General features: G+C 24.6%; 2 protein-coding genes across 2 annotated transcripts; both read right to left on the reverse strand.

The window, feature by feature from the left end:
- Positions 1 to 764: 764 nt before the first annotated feature.
- Positions 765 to 2756, reverse strand: LOC127248656 (uncharacterized). The gene is made up of 8 exons (XM_051271115.1): positions 2589 to 2756; positions 2179 to 2244; positions 1983 to 2080; positions 1855 to 1892; positions 1658 to 1745; positions 1374 to 1580; positions 1215 to 1280; positions 765 to 1079 (listed from the first exon to the last, which is right to left on the reverse strand). The coding sequence occupies exons 1-8, from the start codon at positions 2647 to 2649 to the stop codon at positions 912 to 914; spliced, it is 792 nt and encodes a 263-aa protein (XP_051127072.1). The 5' UTR covers positions 2650 to 2756; the 3' UTR covers positions 765 to 911.
- Positions 2757 to 10114: 7358 nt separating this feature from the next.
- On the reverse strand, positions 10115 to 13433 carry LOC127248645 (thermospermine synthase ACAULIS5-like). Its single transcript, XM_051271104.1, has 10 exons — positions 13194 to 13433; positions 12797 to 12863; positions 12601 to 12695; positions 12406 to 12508; positions 12190 to 12278; positions 11937 to 12093; positions 10952 to 11027; positions 10791 to 10849; positions 10540 to 10676; positions 10115 to 10448 (listed from the first exon to the last, which is right to left on the reverse strand). The coding sequence occupies exons 1-10, from the start codon at positions 13307 to 13309 to the stop codon at positions 10364 to 10366; spliced, it is 984 nt and encodes a 327-aa protein (XP_051127061.1). The 5' UTR covers positions 13310 to 13433; the 3' UTR covers positions 10115 to 10363.
- Positions 13434 to 18376: the final 4943 nt, after the last annotated feature.

The raw sequence follows: 18376 nt of genomic DNA on the forward strand, positions 1-18376 counted from the left end.
CATATTGCTATAAAATTATCCTATTTTTTCATTATTATTACAAAATAAATATCAATATTTCTTAAATTTCGTGCCAAACACAATAAGACTATACTTTTGGGACGAATGGAGTATAAAATTATTTTTATTATACAATAATTATTTTAATTAATATATTCTTAATTATTTTCTAATTTATAAAAGGAACACTCAGCACCACAAAGGTAATACAATCCTACATTGGAATAACGTTGAGAATTCTTCTACTCTTATCATCGATTGGCTTTGAGATAGACTGTATTAAATAATTATTTTGATTTATATTATTAAATTATATTATTAATATAATTAAGATAATTAATATTTATATTATAAATTCTTTGTTTAGGATCAGAAGGAACCGATATTGTTATCGGGTGTTGTCAATTTATATATTATATTAAATATAATTTGTTTGCTCTAATTTTATAGTGTTTGTTAACCCTAAACATTAGTGTATATATAATTAATGTTAAAACTTTAAAATGAAAATGACAACATACACACTCCAACCACCCACCCTACGGATAACGACAGCAATAATTTACATGGTGGAAACGACATGTGGAGACACGAAAGCTCAATACTATAACAATTGTATGATTGTTACCCATCTTTTATCTTTTTATAAGCAAAACGCAAAATGCCAATGCAACACGGTCGTGTCGACCCTATCTTAATCGCATCAACACGCATCATCATATATAATAATATTATTACATTCCCAAACGATTACTTCTTTGTGGTAAATAAAAGAACACGGGCGTGTTATTATTGATACTCCATTATTTTTGTGCAAGAGAAGAAGAACAACATATAAACAGCAGAAGAGGCCAGAGAGTACAGAGTTAATATACATAAATGTACATTACCGATGAACAGTAGACGACGGTCTATGCACCGACGGTGGTTGTAGAGAGAATCGTGTCCAGATCGCTTTTGGTGCGAGTAATCCTTTGATCGTCCTTTTCCGTTAGCCAGATTTCTGGAATTGTTTGCACCATGTTTGTTACTGTTTCCAGAGCGTAATCTGCTTCTTTGCTTTTGATTGAACTTCCGACCTGAGTTAGAGATGAAGATGTTATTGATTTGGATTTGAGATTTAACTGTGGTGATTGTGAATTTTTGGTTGAGTTTTTGACATAGAAGAGACAAAAAAGGCAGTGAAATTGATTAATGGATGTGTCAGAAGTTACCAGAACCGTCTGGAGGCCTACCGCTTTCCCAGCGGCAACGTTCTTCACGTTGTCGTCTAGAAACAGCTGAAATCAGGAGGAGAAATGCAGATTTGGTGATGATTGTAGAAATAATTGGGAAAATATAATTGGAAATTAATAGCTTGGGGAGGTGTCTACCGTGCGCCGTGGATCAATCTCAGCAGCATCTATGGCGATTTTCATTGCTTGGAGCGAAGGTTTCAGGACGACAGGGAATTCATCAGGCCGCGAGTTCTTCAGGTGCGGATTCATAGTCTCGAAGCAGATGATTTGCTCGAAGCAGTCTCGGATTCCGAGGCGATCCAAAGCTTTCATGGCGTGAATACGGTCGGAATTTGTGAAAATCTGCAGCAGACGCGGAGTTTAGTAACCAAACGAAGAAGATTAAGAATTTCTAGCAGCTTTGTTTGAAGACGCCTTACGATTTTCCGTTGCTTGATTGATTGCAAGACGTTGCGTAGCCGCGAATCTGGTCGTATCAAATCATAAGGCAATCTTCCGTGTACGAAACTGATAGAGAAACTTCGAAAATCAGGAGACCAATTTTGAACTTTATTTCGCTACAAAATAAGAATTCCAAACAGGATACTGGTAGATATATGGAGCTAGTTTCAATTACCCGTGATAATCGTCAGGATCAATGTCGTTACCCAACGCCTACAAAAATTCAAGATGAAAAACACTAATCGGATCAGTTAACTTCCACAATCAAAGAAGCGAAAATCGAACAGTTTGATCGACGGTTACCCGAAGGCCAGCCAAGGAGCTTCCGTAAGTTGTGAAAAGCTTCCTGTTCACGTCTGGTGCTTCCGATTCCGAAATTCCGCATTTCTCAATAAGGAAATCTGCAGAAGAAACCGCAAAAACAGTAAGATAATCCACAAACATCAAGTCAATATTATAATTCAAATTTTGTTGACACGAAACACTCATCACCATCAACCTTGAACATTCCTTTTAAGCGCTTGGCCGATTCCAGACTTTGAAGAGTACAAAGTATCATCCAAATCTGCTTCCACAACAACAACAACCGCAAAACAGACTCGTTTGTTCAGCCAACAGACTAATACCAATTCCGATCACCAATTTTTCGTTCCAAAATTCATTATAATAAAAAAACACTTTATATTCATCAATCTAAGTTGTTCAATATCCAAATTACACTAAAACAGAGTCGTTCGTTCAGCCAACAGATACCAACTCCGATCACCAACTTTTCGTTCCAAAATTCATTATAATAGCTAAACAAACTTTTATTCATCAATCTAAGCTGTTAAATATTCAGATTACACTACCGAAAACCTGACACAGAAAACTAGTACAGAAACATTGTTCATATCGTTCGTTATATACCAAATAAAAGGCAGTCGAATGGAGAAGCTGAACCACAAGACGAAATGATGCAGGAATCCATGGAAATCGAGAGAATTAAGCTTGCTGTAGACGACGGAATGAATTGTGTGGAGAGAAATTTGAAGGTTCACTGAGAGCAGTAACAGAGGACAGGAGGAGGGCTTTGAGGCTAGAGAGAAGGAGGGTATTTATAGGAATACGACGACGTATTAGGCTCATAAGAAAACGAGTGCCGTGTGACTGCTGACTCAGCGTGGGACCCACACGTGGCATCATCCAGGCCGGTTGCACGTTTCCTTGTTAAAAAATATATAAATAAAAATGCCAATGTTTGGGCATAAATATAGGTGCCATTTTTTGGATTTTTTTTTTTTTTTTTTTTGAATATTTATGATTTGTTTGGTTATGTTAATGATTTGAAATTACTTTGATATGATATTATCAGCATGTTTCTTTTGTGATTTAAAAAAAAAAACAATATATTTTTTTAAAAAAATACAAAATCTAAATAATAGAAATTTGGGGTGTAGAGACTAAAGAAATAAATCTTATGTGATAAAAAAAAATTATTATTTAACTTATTATTTTATCTCTAATAATAATAATATAAAAATAATTATTTAATATATATTTAAATAAATTAAATTCTAAAAATATAACTGTATTTTTTATTGTATTTATATTAAATTTTAAAGATACTATCTACGTTTCGGCTCTAAGGGTCTTATTTATTTTTTGCGTTACAAAAAAATTATACAAATATAAAGATATTTTTAATATTATCTACCAAAATGTAAATGTGGACGGAGTAAATACAATTTTTAAATTAATCCAAATATGCTCTTAGTAATTTTAAAAGTATATAATATAAAAAAACAAAAATAAAAAAAGCATAATATCCCATTAAATCACTTTTACATAAATTCAAACCTCTTACAAAAAAATATGACAAAACAAATTATATTGTGACAAAAAAAAAAAAAAAAAACGAACGTGTCAGAGTTTAATGATATATTTATGATATTGGAAAGAATAAATTAATTCAGTAGTGTAACTCTGTGACGCGTTTAGGATATTATTTTTATGTTATGAGTGCAATAATTCGCACGTTTAACAGCCATTTTTTTAAAAAATTCTTCCAATTATTTGGGTATGTTTGATTTGCCTTATAGTTAAATTTTTGTTTAAATAATATAATAATTTATTATTATTTTTTTAAAAAATAATAATAATATTCGTTTCGTCTTGATACAATAGTCTTATTTACTATTTTTGTTCGTCCCAAAATAATAGTGTTATTTCCATAAATAACCATATCACCTTAAAATTACTCTTACTTTTTCATTTTTATTACACAATTACCACTAATTTTTACACTAAGACACTCACAATGGAAAAAAAGTTTTTTTAACTATATTTTTTTTACCAACTATTAATATAATATAAATATTATTTGAATCTATTGCCCAATCCAGTTAAGATTATAGTTTTATGACGGATGGAATAATATTTTTATTGAAAATTATTCTTATTAAATATAAGAAAATTTATTTTGGAATCAAAACAAAAATTCTCTTAAGTGTCTTTAACCAGAATTTTTGAACGTCGATTTCAAAGATGAAATTGAAATAGAAACTAATAAAAAAAATAAATAAATTGAATAGATATTTAATGCTTATAATATTTTAAATAAAAATTTATAATTTAATATAAAAAGTATAATATGAATATTTAATATAATTTATTTAAAAATAATTTTATATGTAAATAGTGAGATCCAACTCCAAACCCACTCCCAACAACATGAGGCTTTGTTTTTGTTACTCCGTGACTTTTATATATATATATATATATATATATTAAAAAAATATATTTTTTATACAAACATGTATTTGGTTTTAATTTTTAATTAAAAAAATATGATTTATTATATTAAAATTCTAAATTAAAATAATATTTAAACCAAATTTTAAATTAAAAACTCCACTTGCAAATTAAAACCAAACAAATTATATTTAAATTTTAGAATTTCAATTTCTAAATCTCTAAAATTTAAAAAATATATTTTTTTTATATATATTTAGCTTTAAAATATAGTAAAATATACTGAAAAATAGTTATTTTTCTTAAGTTTTAAAAGTTTATTTTTACTGTTTTTTAGGTAAAATATAAGAAAAATGAATATATTTATAATGTTAGGGGTTTAGAAAATGAGTAATTAAAATATATTCACAGTTTGAGCGCATTTAGGTCAAATACCATTAGCAATTTCGTGAAATCACAGGTGGATTTAAGACAATTTAGTCTATATTTTATTAAAATCCGTATGAACCACATGAACACATAGAATGTGTTCATCCAATTTATTTAAATTTTTTTCTCTTTAAATTTTTTTAAAATATATTATAAAAATAATATATATATACATTATCCCTTAATATATATTATATAAATTTTATCTAATATAATAATTTCATACAAAATGATTCTTTGTAACCAACTTAAAAAGTACATTTGCTGAAAAATATGAAAGTTTTCTTCAACCATTTCCAAAAAAATTAGGTAATAATTTGCTTTCAAAAAGTTACTCTCTCTGTCCTAGATATCATGTCCACATTGTCGTTTATATCCGTCCTATATACTATGCCACTTTCCTTTATTGGAAAATGATTACACACTTTAATCTCATTTTAAATTTTTTAATTTTATTTTTTTAAATTTTAATTAAACTAATTAGTTATCTTAATTTTAATTTATAATTATTTATATTATATGATAATTATTTTCACTAATACATTATTAATTATCTACTAATAATACTTCTCCTAAAATACCGTGTCTACAGTGTAGCAGACACGGTATCTGGGACGGAGAGAGTATTAAATAGATTGATGATAAATTATTTATTTTATTCAAAAATTATTATTTAAGATATTTTATTTTATTTTATTATATTAGTATAAAACTTATATGTTTGTTTTAAATCAAATATCAACTTTAGATATAAAATATGTTTTTGTAAGTACACAATAAAATTTCATACAATAAAATAAAATAAAAAAATATTTTTTACATTTTTACAAAAATAAAAAATAAAAAAGATAAGAGATATTATGGAGTATAATTTATCTTATTGTTTGGATGAATATTGCGAGTTAAATTATTACCGATGTTGACAGTGCATAAAATTAATACACAATTGAGTCCAAAAACTATTCAAAAAAGTTAAATTCACAACGCATGGGACGCGTGTTATAATCATAAATAGTGATTTTTTCGATGTCACATCTACCCTCATTTTACATATAGTAATATTTTGTAAGATATTTTTTATTTTTTTAAATAAAAAAAAAATAATGTGAATTATTTATAAAATATATTTAGATATATATTTTTAAGGGTTTGTTTTTTTATAAATTGAAATTAAAAATTAATATTACCTCTGTCCAACGAGGAAGTAAATATATAGTTTTATGTCGTTATATTTAATATTAAAAATATTTTTATATTTATATAATTTATTTTAAAAATATAATTATATTTGTTTTATAAGAGAGTAATAGATATATTTTTATCATTTTCTCTTTATTTGTATTACGTTTTGATATAATAATTAATATTCAAATATCAATATAAAAAAACTACTATATACTTTGTGGCTGAACGAAAATAGTATTATTTATATCATATAAATTTCAGTAAAAATGTATTATTATTTTTTTTTATATAAAATATCATATTAAAATAGTACTTAAATAAAAAATTAAATAAATATTTTATTTCAAATTAATTTTAATTCACAATCAAATAAGCGTTTACTTATTATATTGATATTTACTTTTATTTTTAGTATAATATTATGTAGGATTAATTTTTATATAAACATCGTATATTACTTTATCAATAATTTTCTAAAATATATATAAATAAAAATATATTATTAATTAACACTATTAAAATTTAAAAATATAAATTCTAAAATATAATATATTATAAGATTATGTTATGTGCTATCAATTCATGTATGATCTTGTTATTATTTTAATGTTATTTTTGTCCGGCTTCAAGGGTCTCATTTACTTTTTACACGTTGATATTTGAATATTAATTATTATATCAAAACGTAATACAAATTAAAAGAAAATAACAAATATTTTTATTAGTGTCTTATAATACTATTACAATGATATTTGTGCAAAAACTTATACAAATATAAGAATATTTTTAATATTAAATACAATAACACAAAAAATAAATGAAACCCTTAGAGCTGGACGAAGGGAGTATAATTTATATGTTTTTTTTTTATATACTCTATCAGTCCTATAACTAAATATCCATTTGTTTTTTACATGTAATTTTAGAAATATTAGTATTATATTTGGATGTAGTAGGAATAAATGTAATGATATTTTTGTAATATATTGTAAGTTGCAAAGATATTTGTAATGTTAAATAGATAATACAGTTACTAAAAATAAAATTGATACTTTGTTATGTGACGCATTAAAATAGAAAAATAAATATTTTGTTAGGGACAGAATATAATATATTGTATTTCAAAGTCTATATGATATGATGTTTATCTTTATATAATGTACAATAAGTTTATATATATCATTTATATTATATTAATATAATTTATATATTATTTATATTTTATTATTTACAATTTATTTTTTATTTTGTATATAATGAATTTTATATCTCGACACAATAATAGTTGCAAAAGAACAATAGTATTCCCTCCGTCTTACATACCGTGTTTGTGTCTGTTTCACTGTAGATACGGTATTTTAGAAAGGGTTGTAATTAGTAGATAATTAAGAATGCATAGTAAAAATAATTATTCTATAATATAAATAATTATAAATTAAGATTAAGATAACTAATTCATTTAATTAAAATTAAGAAAAAATAAATTAAAAAGTTTAAATGAGATTAAAATGTGTAATTATTTTTAAAAAAAAGAAAAATGATATGGAATATGGAACGGATAGAAACGGTAACATATGATATGCGGGACAGAGGAGTAATAAATTTAATGGGTATAATGAGTGTGAAAGACAGTATTGCCGTATACGAATTTCCACATACAGATTAAATTAAATTAAATCTGATTAATGATTCAAATGATCAGAATTAGTATTTGTACACGTAGGCTGATAGAGACGTATGACCACCTGTCCTGATTACTACATATGCGGAGTATATTTAAATTTTTTTTTTTAAAAAAAATATATATATATTTTATCATAAAATATCAAATTAATATTTTTAATACTAAAAAAAATTAAAAAAAAATTGGATTTGGGTCAATTGACCCCAAGTCCTAGTGTAATTCCGTCCTTGTTAAGGCCGTGTTTGACTTTAGGGTTTGATTTTGAATTTGAGTTATGAACAATAAATTTTTTTATTTGAATAATTATATGATATAAATAGATATTAACTTGGAGTTTGTTTGTTTAGTATTTTTATTTAAGGTATAATTTTTTAAGTGAGGTATAAAAAATTTGTGTAGATAATATAAAAATAATTTATATTGAATTTGATTTTTTATGAGATGATAATATATATATTATTTATACATTGGGAATCACATCAAAAAAACAAATTATTGAAAGAATAAATCCTTGATTTTTTAATAAAATTAATTTTTAGTATAATATGTAAAAAAAATATAGATATTTTTTAGAAAAAAGAAAATTAATGAATAATAAAATTCTGCCAAAATCTTTGAACAAAACACGCCCTAAATTGGTTTCAATTTTTAAGCTCAAATATGCTAGGGCTCCGATAACTTTAACAATTTTAATTTTTTATAATATAGAAATTTGCTGTCGAAATTTTTCGAGTGCATATTAAATTAAATCTTCGATAAGATACACTAAACAAGTACTCCTTAATAGCACACAAGACTAAGAAGCATCCACAAAATTTAAATACGTGATATTGCGAGAATATTATAATTTTGATGTCGCGAAAATATTATAATTTTAGTTATGTATATTTAATTATTATTTTTACTTACAATTTTTTGTACAACTCCATTTTAATTATTCAAGTACCATATGTTGTGTTTTCGAAAAATTGTTGCAATTTTAGTTATTTATGTCAAACTTACGATTTTCCTTACAACAATAGCAAATATCTCTTTTATATGTTTCATGACAAATGATAGTAAATGCAAAGTTTTGTTCACTTTTTATATTTTATTTCTTTTGTTATACTTCATTCGTTCCAAAAATATAGTCTTATTGTATTGGACACGAGATTTAAGAAAATATTGATATTATATTGATAGTTGGTAAAAAGTAAGGATAAATAACTTTTTTGTCCTTGTGAGTATATTAGTGTAAAAAGTAGTGGCAATTGTATAATAACAATGAAAAAGTAAAGATAATTTTATGGTGACGTGGTTATTTATGAAATGAGATTATTGTTTTGGAAAGGAAAAAAAATGATAAACAAAAACTATTGTATTGAGACGAAAAGAGTATTTAATTTTGTATTTTTCTCCAAATATCTTATATTATATTTTCGTATAAAAATTATATAATCATTGGCTGAAAATGCGCATAGTTACAAGTTCGCTCTCACACCGTTAGATAATCCCTTATGGCAAAATTGTTTTACTTATTCTGTCCAGCTACAAAGTATACATATTTTTATTTTGGGACGTCCAATTACAAAGTAATCATTTCATTAAATACCCCACTTTTTTACACAAATACTCTTCTTTTACATAATATCATTACTTTTATACCAAAAAGTAAGTGCAAAAATGTCATTACACTATGTTTACATATCCATTATAATTAAAATACTATTATTTTTAAACTTCACGTCAAAAATAAATGTATGCTTATTGTTTTGATGAAAAAAATATTTTATTTGATTGTATGTCAGATGTGTATTAATTAGTTTTACTCTGGATGAAGGTAGTAATTATATTTATGTACATCAAAATTCAAAATAATTAATAAAATTTAAACAAAAGATTTAAAATTACATATCCACAAAAACATACACCGACTACTATTAGTTAAATGCAAAATTTATAATTTACTATAAAAGTAAATTTAAATATTTCAAAAAGACGAAAACAGTATTATTTATTTATTTAAAATCACTAAAAAAAATAATATATTTGTAATGGAATTCCGTCCCTAAAGTTCACGTAACTAACGTAATTTTATTCCTAATTCCGTGTCTAATGTCATTAGCAACAGAAAAAATAAATTTAGAGACAAAAACGTTTTGTTACAAAAATAATTTTTTCTTGTAGTGAAACAATATCGTAATGTATCCTTCTATAGTTTTTTGTCCCAATTTTATTATTTATCAAAAAAAAATCTAAAATATCAAACTAAATACCTTTTTTTTTTTTCTATATTATATTAAAAATTAATTTAAATTCAAAACATCACATCGATGTCTATTTATATTACATTATACTACTATTTCAATTCAAAATTTTTACTATTCAAATTTCAAACAAGCGATCATATCAAGCAATACGCATCATATTTATATATAATAAAGTTGCATTAACTTACATATATAATATTTTTTAAAAAGAAAATTAATACATTTTTTTAAAAAAAAAAACAACATTAATAAATAATAAGACAAGAGCTAGCAAAAGATCACAAGAGATCCTCAAACTGCTTCACTTTAATTTAATTCATAATATTAGTTAATAATGTCTTCTTCTCGACCACCTCTGTACTTCTCAAAACCTCATTTCTTAAATATTTTAATTAAATCCTGGATTAATTGACCTGTCTGTAAGCACTTCCATGGCCATATATGAACCTTGCATTCCCTTCTGTGTACACATGACTCTCATTGTCCAAACTGCCAATTCCAAAATTCAAAATTAAACCTCAATCCAAACAAAAAAAATAAAAAATAAAAAATCGGCGAAAATGAACATATATACGCTCACGATTTTCGGACAGCTTTGCTTAAGGTAGACGATGAAACGAATGTCTTGCCATCAAGATATCGATTCTCCCCTTTAATTCTCTGCTTGATTCTGATGTCCAATTCGTCAGCATTTGCTATTAATGGTGAATCCGAAGCCTATTTTTCATTTGAATATATATATATATAATTATTACCTTAATCGAACTAAATGTAATAATCATATATTTTGGACAAATGAAGTTGTCGAGGAAAAAAATTAATGAATAGTACCATGATCCATCCCCAAGTGTCGGCGTAGGAAGGGATGTGAGCCGAGTAAGGGACAACATCTACATACACGTGCGCGCGCATGTTAGATCGAAAATTTATTTGTCGATAATTGGATTAGTTTGATTGTCCGAATTGAAATGTTTTGGGACATATTTACTTACATTTGAAAACTTGTCTCAAAGTGTTGTAGATGCAAGAAAAGACTTCGGTGTGGCTGAAAATCCCCGCTGGTCCGGCCTGTAATAACATTTCGATATTATACTTATAATACTTATATATGCATAACCGCTTTTGGTTTTCGATAAAAATATATTTTTATGACTAAAACAAAAATCAAGAAAAAATAATTCTTCATTCCATAACTATAAAAAAAAAATGTAATAAATTAATGAATAATTGTCTTATATCAATGAATAGGTTTGTTATTCCTCCGTCCCAAAAAAATTGTTTTGGTTTTTCATTTTCGTTCCTTCTAAAACAATTGTCTTGTTTCTTTATTTAGTAATTGTGGTCTCATTTTACAACAAAATTATTTCTACTTTTCCACAACTACCCCTAATTATTACTCTAACCTACCTTTTAAAACATTTCAAAAAGCAAAGTAATTTAATCTTTTATATTCTACTTTATATCAACTTTTAATTAAATATTATTATTCTTTAATTCTCGTGTGAACTCCCAACATCATCTTTATGGGACGGATGGGACGGAAGGAATATAAAATATAAATATCGGAGTTTGAACTCATAAGCTTATACATACCACTAAATTATATCTTACAAGATTCAATAATACTATTGAATTTGTCAATTCTTGTGAATAGACATCTCTCGTGTTTGAATACACAAAATGGATGGCTGATGAGATATTACACTTTGTTTATTTACCTATTTTCATTCATTTTGTACTATTTTTTTTTTAAAAAAAAAACAAAATTCATATCAAATATATTTTTTTTCTCACAAAACATATCAAAAATCATCTCACCAAATACTAATATTTTATTTTTTTTCAAACTTTCAAAATTCCAAAAACACCATTCTAAACAATGGTTTAACGTAATGATAGCAAAATACCAACAATATTGAAATAGATAAAATATATATATATATATATATATAGAGAGAGAGAGAGAGAGAGAGAGACCTGTGTGACAAAAACTCCATTAGGTTTGAGGGTAGGTTTGATGATGAATTCATAGAAGGATTTGGTGTAGAGTTGGAAGCATGGACCTCCTTCTATGGGATCTGCTAAGTCCCCTATTATTACATCATATTTCTCTTCTCTTCTCTCAAGTTCAGCCCTACATAATTCATTCCAATATATTTTATTATATTAATTCTGTCTATTTATTTATATTATAAAATAAAAAAACAAAAAATTGAGATGTTGTAATAACCTTGCATCATTGATTACTAACTCCAGTCTTGGATCAAAGAAAGCTTCCCTGTTGACCAACAAGTGTGACCTGCAAAACTCAACCACTTCCTGCACATTTTCATGTCCAAGATTTAGTTTTTATATATATCTATAAAAAAATATGGTGGGGGTGGGGTGGGGTGGGGTGGGGTCTTAATTTTGTATTTATTTGTATATATAGATATATATATATTACCTCATCTATGTCACACATAATGACTTTTTCTACAGTGGAGTGTCTGAGAATTTCTCTTGCAGTGGAACCTTCACCTCCTCCCATTATGAATATGGTTTTTGGACTGAAAATTAAAAACCCATTTGTTTAATTTAATTTAATTTAATTTAAAATGTGTCAAAAATAATTTATTTTAAAATTAATTAATTTAATTACTTGGGGTGATTGAGGAGAGAAGGATGGACCAAAGACTCATGGTAGATGAACTCATCTATTTCTGCACTCTGAAGCTTCCCATCAATCACTAATGCCTTAAATTAACCAAACAAAAAAATATATGTACAATTAATTAAAAATAATATAAATAATAATAATAATAATAAAATAAAGAATTATATATATATCTTATTACCTTGCCAAATGGTTTGGTGTCAAGAAGTTGAATGTCCTGATACTGAGAAGCACCTGTGTGTAATATACTGTGGCAAGAAAATAAACAAACAAATATTTATATTACATGGTTTTAGTGACAATGGAAATACTAAATTAATTAATTAATTAATTATTGTGCTTTCTTGATCGATCTTCTATGTCTTTCTTGCCTTAGCTTTTCATGGACAAAGTGACTAAACACTAGCAAGATTCAAAACCAAACCCTAGTTTCCATGTTTTAAAAACATAGGTTGTAGTAACACAGTGGATCTCTCTCTTCCTCTCTCTCTCTCTCTCTCTCTCTATATATATATATATATATCATATATGTATGTATAAGATCATATGTAGAAAAATAAAAATGAATAATTAATTACCTCTTAAGGGCAAAGCACCATCTCAAATTCTCTTCAATTTCTTCTTCATACCAACAGCTCTTCCTCTGATGAACAGTAGCATTCCCATTGATATTGGACACTGAAATATCACCCATTGATATATTTTTATTTTTAGTTTTTTTTAGAGAGAGAGAGAGAGGGGGTTGGGAATGAAGTGAAGCGAAGAGGAAATGGAGAAGTATAGATGTAAGAATTAATGGGAAATCGAATGGATAGATATATGGATATCTATACATACATATATATATATATGTATTGTTGTATTTTTATTAATAATAATATTATTGTCCAGAATATCTACATGGATTTTCGCAACTTAGTAAGAAATTAAATTAATTTAAAAAAAAGGGTGTATGAGTATCTATGGAAATTAAAAAGTGGAATCATAATGAAGATCACAAAGCATGTCATGTACAGCTAGCTTGCCTGCGTTTTCAGAGGTTGATTTGATTTCTTCCTCGCGTGGCTTTCTTCATCAATTATTCCCACACCTCAAAATTAATTAATTAATTATGCTATGTTGTAATTAGACACAGTATTTTAGAAGGGATGTAATTAATACATAATTAAAAATATATTATTGAAAATAATTATCCTATAATATAAATAATTATAAAATAAGATTAAGATAATTAATTAGTTTAATTAAAATTAAAAAAATAAAATAAAATTAAAAAATTTAAAATGAGATTAAGGTGTGTAATCATTTTCTAAAAAAAGAAAGTGACATAGTACGTGGGACGGACAGAAACGGCAACGTCCACATGGTATCTGGATCTGAGGGAGTATTTTTTTAGGGTTTGTTGGCCTGATGGTTTTTATTTTTATTTTTTTTTTGTTATATTGAGTTTTATTTTTATTTGAGTATAATATTTTATAAAATAGAATAATATATTTTTATTAGAAAATGTTAAAATTTTAATAATATAAATTTTAGAAATATGATCAAATGAACAAATAATTATATGTGTATAGGGATTTGCTTATACGTATTTTCAAATGAATATTGACACTATTTATTATTAAAAATAAATAAATCTTGTTAAATATTTATATTTAAAATCTCATAAAAATTTAAGTTTTTGGATAGAGATTTTTTCAGAAATAAAAAAAGTAACAAATATTTGATATAAAGTTTTTTGTATTAAATATGTATTTAGTACGTCTTTTTTTTAAAAAAAAAAACATTAATAAATAGTATCAAAGTTAAAAATATATATGCATCATGGTCTTATTTATTACTTTTATATATATATATATATATTTTTATCAAAATATCACATACAATACATGTTTGCGTAACATTAAAGGCATATTTTTCATTAACCTTTTTACTATTATTTTAACTATTCAACGGTTTAAATTTGGGTTTGAATTTAAACAGTAAAATTTTGAATTAAAATAATTATTTGATATAATATAAATATATATTGTTGTTGAATATAAATTTATTTTTAAGTATAATAAATAAAAAAATATTTAATTTGATATTTTTAAGTATAATAAATAAACAAATTTAGTTTTCGTCAAAATTGAAAGTATTTATTTTATCATTTTTGTTCGTCATCGCCACTCTAATAGAAAGAAAAGGTAAGGTCCAACTTTAAAAAGAAATTAATTTTTTATTATAGTAAAAAGTAATTACACTGATATCAAAATATTTTAATTATTTTTTTTACAAAATTACAAATATATCATTACACATATACATAAAATACCAAGGACAAACTAACTAATAAAATACTTCAGATATAATTTACCTAATGTAACTTGTCTTATCGTGCTTATTTTGCAGGCTATTATGTTCGATCAAAAATTTACTTAGAGCGCACTAACGATTGTAGATTTCCACATTATAAAATTAAATATATAAAAAAAATTAAAATACTATTTTTTTTTCTCGATCTATTACAAAAATCTAAATGAATATTTTCTTTCCAAACAAAAAGAGTATTATTTGTGGTATAAATATAAGTTTGGTGGATTTACTTGAATGAAAAATAAGCGTAATTGCACAGGTTGAGGAGTAATAAAAGAACATAAGTATTTTGTTTGTTTGTGTGTTTGGAGTTTTGGATTTTGAGTTGGGATTTAAATAGTAAAAATTTTGAATTTGAATAGTTGTATGATGTGATATAAATAGGTGTTGATGTGATGTTTTGAATGTAAAATTGATTTTTAGTATAATATAAAAAATGAAAAATAAGCGTTTGATTTGATATTTTTTGAGAAAAAAAATGAAATGAACAGTGGATTGGAAATCCAATCCCCCAAACAAACACACCTCACATTTTGGTCTTTTATTTTTTAATACTATAATTTTTTATTTATCAACTTAAATTTTTTTCTTTATTAAAGATATTATACAAAAAATAATTTCGTTTATTTAAAATATCTAGTTAAATAATTTTTAACTCAAAATTTCCTACTCTAAAACCTACAGTTTAAGTGCAAATATTTTGTGTTTCTATCGAGTTATTATCTAATTTTGTACTATCGAATTTTCTATTTCTCTCTTTTTTTTTATTAGAAATTATGACACCCTCTCTGTTCCAATTAAAATGGAATTTTCGAAATTTTGTAGTAAATTTAAAAATATTAATATTTTATTGGTGAATAAAAGTGTGTAAGAACATTTTTTACCTTTGATTTTATGTATAAAATAATTATATATTTGTAATTTAAGTAAAAATTAAAATGATATTAATGTATAATTACTATTTTTTAAATAAGAAAGATATTTTTTTAAATAAGACAAATGAAAATAATAAAAGTACACTCTCCGTCCCAAAAGAAGTGTCTTATTGACAGTTGGCACGGGAAGTAAGGAATAATAGTATTTAATTGAGAGTGGTTATAAAGTAGAATGTAAGGACTAAAATACCCTTAATTTTTGAAAAATTTTAAAGAGTATATTAGAGTAATAATTAGGGGTGGTATGAAAAAGTATGAATAATTTTGTTATAAAGTGGAGACCACGGCTACTAAATAAAGCAATAAGATAATTATTTTGGGACAAATAAAAAAAAAAAAAAAAAAAGACAAATCTTATGAGACGGATGAGTAATATTTTGAATTGGGACAGAACATTAAATATTATTTCAATTACACATTATGTCTTCTCTCCAATTACCTACATACCTTAATCATCAGACTAAAAATTTTATTTTATCATTTTCATCTATTTTATTAAAGAATATTTATTTATATAATAATAAAAATAATCAACGCTAGTACTATATTTTTTTTTTAAACTTTTATATTCAAATACAATTAATTTATACCTAAAATATTAAAAATAAAAATATTAAAATTATAAATACTAATACTCTCTTCGTCTCACCGGAATTCAATCGTTTGATTAGGGATCGGCATTTAAGGTGAGGATGTTTAATTAGTTAATAATAATTAGTTATGATATTATTATATTATTTTTTTGTATAATTTAATGATATTTATATTTTTAAAGTAAATTAAATATATATGATTAAAAAATTAAAATATATGTTTAAATATTTAAAAATTATATAGCAATTAAAAAATATATGCAATATGGATATTATTTTGCAGAGAATAATTTTTTTTATAATACAAGTAAATAAAAAAATATATTTGTTTATTTATAATTAACATAAATCAATTTTATAAAAGATATGTAGTTTTAAATATAGATAAAAATATTAATTTTTTTTGGAGATAGAGAGGTAGAAATAAAAGGATTTTGAGTGATCCTATGTCATTTATGTATGTTATGTAGTTAATTAAGTTGATTTATATTTATTAAATATATTTTGATTTAATAATTTTTATCAAAAATAAAAAAATATCAATGGTTACAAAACAGACAAAAATAAAATTAATATCAATTATAGTGCGATTGAAAAAGTATTATTTTTTTAATTTATTAAATTCTACCCGAAAGAAGGGAATAAAACATTTGAAATCCAATATAACCTAAAAACATACACGGTCAAGCGACTCCATGGACTTCAGGTCCTGCTGCACTGGATAAGGTCAATTGACGAGCTTGGATCGGGCCCACCAAGAAGAAAGGGATGAGATGGGAGCCAATGGGACGTGGACACGTGGAATAGGATAATCATGAGGCTTCCGGACATTGGGCGATACACAGACACGAATCATGGATTGCATTGCATTGCATTTGCATTTGCATTTGCATACCCTTCTTGCATGCATGGTGCTGCTACATATAAAGCTGTATAACTTTTTATTTCAATTTTTATTAAATAAATATTTTGTTAAATTTTAATATATAAAAAATAACATTTTTATATTAAAAATTATATAAAATTAAATAACATTGATTTCAATAAAAGAATAAAATCAAATAAATCAAAAATAAATTAGGCTCGTTCATCCAATAGTTTTTAGACAACACAACTGTCTATAAATATTTTAAAGATGTAATAGCATGAAATAAACATATGTTTTGTATATTTAATATTAAAAATATTTTTATATTTATATAGTTTATTCCAAAAATATAATTGTATTTATATTATAATATTTTTGTCATTTTTTTTTATTTATACTATATTTTGATATAATAATTAATATTTAAATATGAACACAGAAGATCTACGGTATATATTGTAGCTGGACGGAGATAATATATAATAACATAATATATAATATATATTTTTTTTTTATTTACAAAAAGTGAATAATTTAATACAAAAAATTATATTTGTATTATCGATACGATTTTTTATATTTAACTTAATAAAAATATATTAAATAAAAAACACAAAATAAACAAACTGTATTATATAAAATTAGAATTTGTTTATTTGTTTTTTTTTTATTATTTCAAATAAATTTCAATACTATGGTCCTTATAAATATATATTCCCTCTGTTCCATAACAAAGTATCCATTTTTCTATTTTAGTCCGTCTCATAACAAAGTATCAATTTCATTTTTTAGTAACTGTACTATCTACTTAACATTACAAATATCCTTACAACTTATAATATATTACACAAATACCATTACTTTTATATCACACGTACTAATAAGGTTATTTTAGTCATTTATACTTTATTCTTACTATATCTCAATATAATACTAATATTTCTAAAATTACGTGAAAAAGCAAATAGATACCTAATTTTGAAACGGATGAAGTATTATTTTTATAT

The sequence above is a fragment of the Andrographis paniculata genome, unplaced genomic scaffold, assembly GCF_009805555.1.
Source record: "Andrographis paniculata isolate CXL003 unplaced genomic scaffold, ASM980555v1 Contig11END, whole genome shotgun sequence".
NCBI lineage: Eukaryota > Viridiplantae > Streptophyta > Magnoliopsida > Lamiales > Acanthaceae > Andrographis > Andrographis paniculata.